At 41.2% G+C, this 2,871-nt stretch overlaps 1 protein-coding gene across 1 annotated transcript; it reads right to left on the bottom strand.

Annotated features, from left to right (window-relative positions):
* Positions 1–1,689: 1,689 nt before the first annotated feature.
* On the bottom strand, positions 1,690–2,052 carry LOC118833645 (metallothionein-1E-like). The gene has a single exon (XM_036741020.1). The coding sequence runs from the start codon at positions 1,992–1,994 to the stop codon at positions 1,806–1,808; it is 189 nt and encodes a 62-aa protein (XP_036596915.1). The 5' UTR covers positions 1,995–2,052; the 3' UTR covers positions 1,690–1,805.
* Between the last annotated feature and the right edge of the window lie 819 nt (positions 2,053–2,871).

The following is a 2,871-nucleotide window of genomic DNA, read 5'->3' as shown; positions in this document are numbered from 1 at the left end:
GGGTCCTCAGAGGATTGGTAGTTGCTACTCACTGAGAGTTCTAGGAATAACCCTGAAGGGTTTCTAGGACTGTTATTTACAAGCCCCCATTGGTGTGCCCATTCATTACCAATCATTTAAACTCCATTAGTTTTTAGAAAAGGGATTTATTGAGAAGTGTAATATTAATTAAGGTGGGACTTTTTTTTTACTGTTTTCTCTTTTAGCATGCTAAAATAATCAAGTGCCTTTGATTAAGTCTTAGTAGGTGCAAAGCCCCAGGCCCATACCCTGTTTCTGATTAGTTGTGAAGACTTAGGGCCCTAAGAAGGGTATATAAACTGAGAGGTTAGCATTTTGTTTGGGGCTTTCACTCATTGGAAGAGTGTTGGTGTGGAGACTCTGAGTAGACATTAAGGAGCCCCTCAGCTTTGAAGAAAACCTAGATGTTGGTGCTTCTCTTTTTGGTAACTATGTATGTGATGTCTTGATCAGACAAAGCCTATCTGTTGAATTGTGTTATTTGATCTGTTGATATTTTCTGTTTGTAATTTCTATTTGTATTTGCTCTGAAGTTCAGGGTGTTGGCTTTTCCCCCTGAACTAAGTGGATGGTATATGTATGTTTGATTAAAGTGAGGTTGTTAACCCCTTAAAGTTGCTTTCCTTAGAAAAGCAGATCAATGAACCTGTGCTGGCAGCTCTTGTTGCAGGTCTTGCTGGGTCTTACACCCCTTGCTGCTAGCCACATTGTTGTTACAAGAAGGTAGAGTACAAAGAGTTGGTATAAAATATTCCCCCCAAACCAGGGGCCTACTCTCTCTCTGCACACACAGGACTCAAAACTTAGGTACAATGGCATTGAGACACACATGTAGAGAATATGTATGGCAAAAGGGTTCATGCTGATTCCTGGCCCTGGATGTCCTTTTTTCCATTTTTAAAGCCCTTGTGAAGTTCGCAGTAGGGTTTACTATCAGGGTTGATGAGCTGCCCCACTCCTCAACTGGGTTTTCTCCTGGAAGGGCATGGTGCCAAAGGTGATGGGTCAATCTGCTGCTGGCCTAGGTCATTCAGTTGCTATCCTGTAATCTCTCTGGTTCCTGCAATGATCAATAAGCCGTTGCCTGAGCACATGTCCATCTCAAGGTTGTTGCTATTGGTTCCAGGGGTCTGTGATACCTCCTCCAATTGCCAGGGGAGCCTCTGGGTCTCTTGAACTCACAAGGTGTCTGACTAGGAACATCCACCTCAGAAAACTTGTTTACCTAGGATCAGAAAACAAACAAACAAACACCAGAGACAGAGGAATCCGGGGGCATGCTCATGACCTCCATGGGTAGGTGAGAGATGGGACTGAGGCCCTTCTCCCATCTGATTCTCAAGACCAGCTCAGATGAATCCTGCTTTGTGTTTGTATGAACACTCAGATCAGGCCCAGCACCTCCTGAGTCATCAGTTCTTCCATCTCTAGAGCCCATCAGAAACTGTTTATCATCACAGTCTACCAATCCCTGGTTACTCAGATTGGGAACTGGCTCCCCAAAGCTTCTGCCTGGTTGCTTGGACTGAAACCAGGCAGGGAAAATCTAGGTGTGCTCTAAGGACTGGCCCTCATCGGCCAGTGTTTCTCTAATCCCCCATTACAATAATAACTGCTGTCTAATCTATTTTGTATTTGTTTTTCTTTTCTTTTTCTTTTTTTTATCATTTAGTGACTTTATTTTCATTTCATAGAAGGGAAAAAGAGTAGAAAACACATCTGGATGTATAAAAAGTCAGGTCTGTACAAATTCCTCTATCTACGGGCACAGGGAGACAGGAGCATCAGTGGCAGCAGCTGCAACTCTCAGTCTGGGGGGCTTTGCAGACACAGCCCTGGGCACACTTGGCACATTCTGCTGAGCAACAGGAGCAGCAACTTTTCTTGCAGGTGGTGCATCGGCAGGATTTACCTTTGCAGGAGCCTGCACAGGTGCAAGAGCCACCGTCCTCGCAGCTACAGTTGGGGTCCATGGCTGGCAGGTAGATGTCAGGCACGCAGTTCTCTCAGGAGGATGGATGGGAGAAAGATGTTGTCAGTATTTGTTTTTCTAATAGTTTTTTTCTAGATATTTCTGGTTACACATTGTTTGAATTTTCCCTTGTATCTCTCATCATCCTCCTCTTTCCCAGAGAGCTATCCCTTATAACAGTAATTTTTTTTTAGAAAGCAAAAGAAGTGAAAAAAAAAAGCAAAATCAATAAAAACATTGAAAAAATTATATATAATGTTTTACATTCGTGGACTCTGCAAAAATAAGTAAAAGGTAGAGAAAGGCATTTTGTAACATCTCTTTTGGGAGGACCAAGCTTGCTCTTTACCATTTTGTAGCATTCAATTTAGATTGTTCTGTGGTTGTTCTTTTTATTTACGTTGCTATTGTCATCTTGTATATTGTTCCCCAGGTTCTACTCACTTCATTTTGCATCAATTCGTCTAAATCTTTCCATGCTTTTCTATATTAAATAGTCCTAATTGAAATCTCTTCTTTTACTAAAAGCCTTCCCCAGCCCCTTCCCTCTGTTAATTATTTCCTATTTATCCTGAATATAGCTTGCTTTGTATAAATTTGTTGTTTCCCCCATTAGATTGTAAGCTCCCTGAGGGCATGGACTGTCTTTTGCCTCTTTTTGTATCCCAGTATTTAGCACAGTGCCTGGCACATAATAGGTGCTTAATAAATGTTTATTGATTTATTCTTTTATCATGTTTTTTTCTTATAGCATAATAATATTCTAAAAATATTAATGTAATCATAATTTATTTGGCTATTCCCTGACCAATGGGTATCTAGTTTTTTTCGAGGTTGGTCAATTGCAAGTCATGATATCACCTTCCTGATGTTATGGT

This window comes from Trichosurus vulpecula, chromosome 1 (assembly GCF_011100635.1).
Source record: "Trichosurus vulpecula isolate mTriVul1 chromosome 1, mTriVul1.pri, whole genome shotgun sequence".
In the NCBI taxonomy this organism is placed as follows: domain Eukaryota; kingdom Metazoa; phylum Chordata; class Mammalia; order Diprotodontia; family Phalangeridae; genus Trichosurus; species Trichosurus vulpecula.
This window is presented reverse-complemented; position numbering and strand designations above follow the sequence as displayed.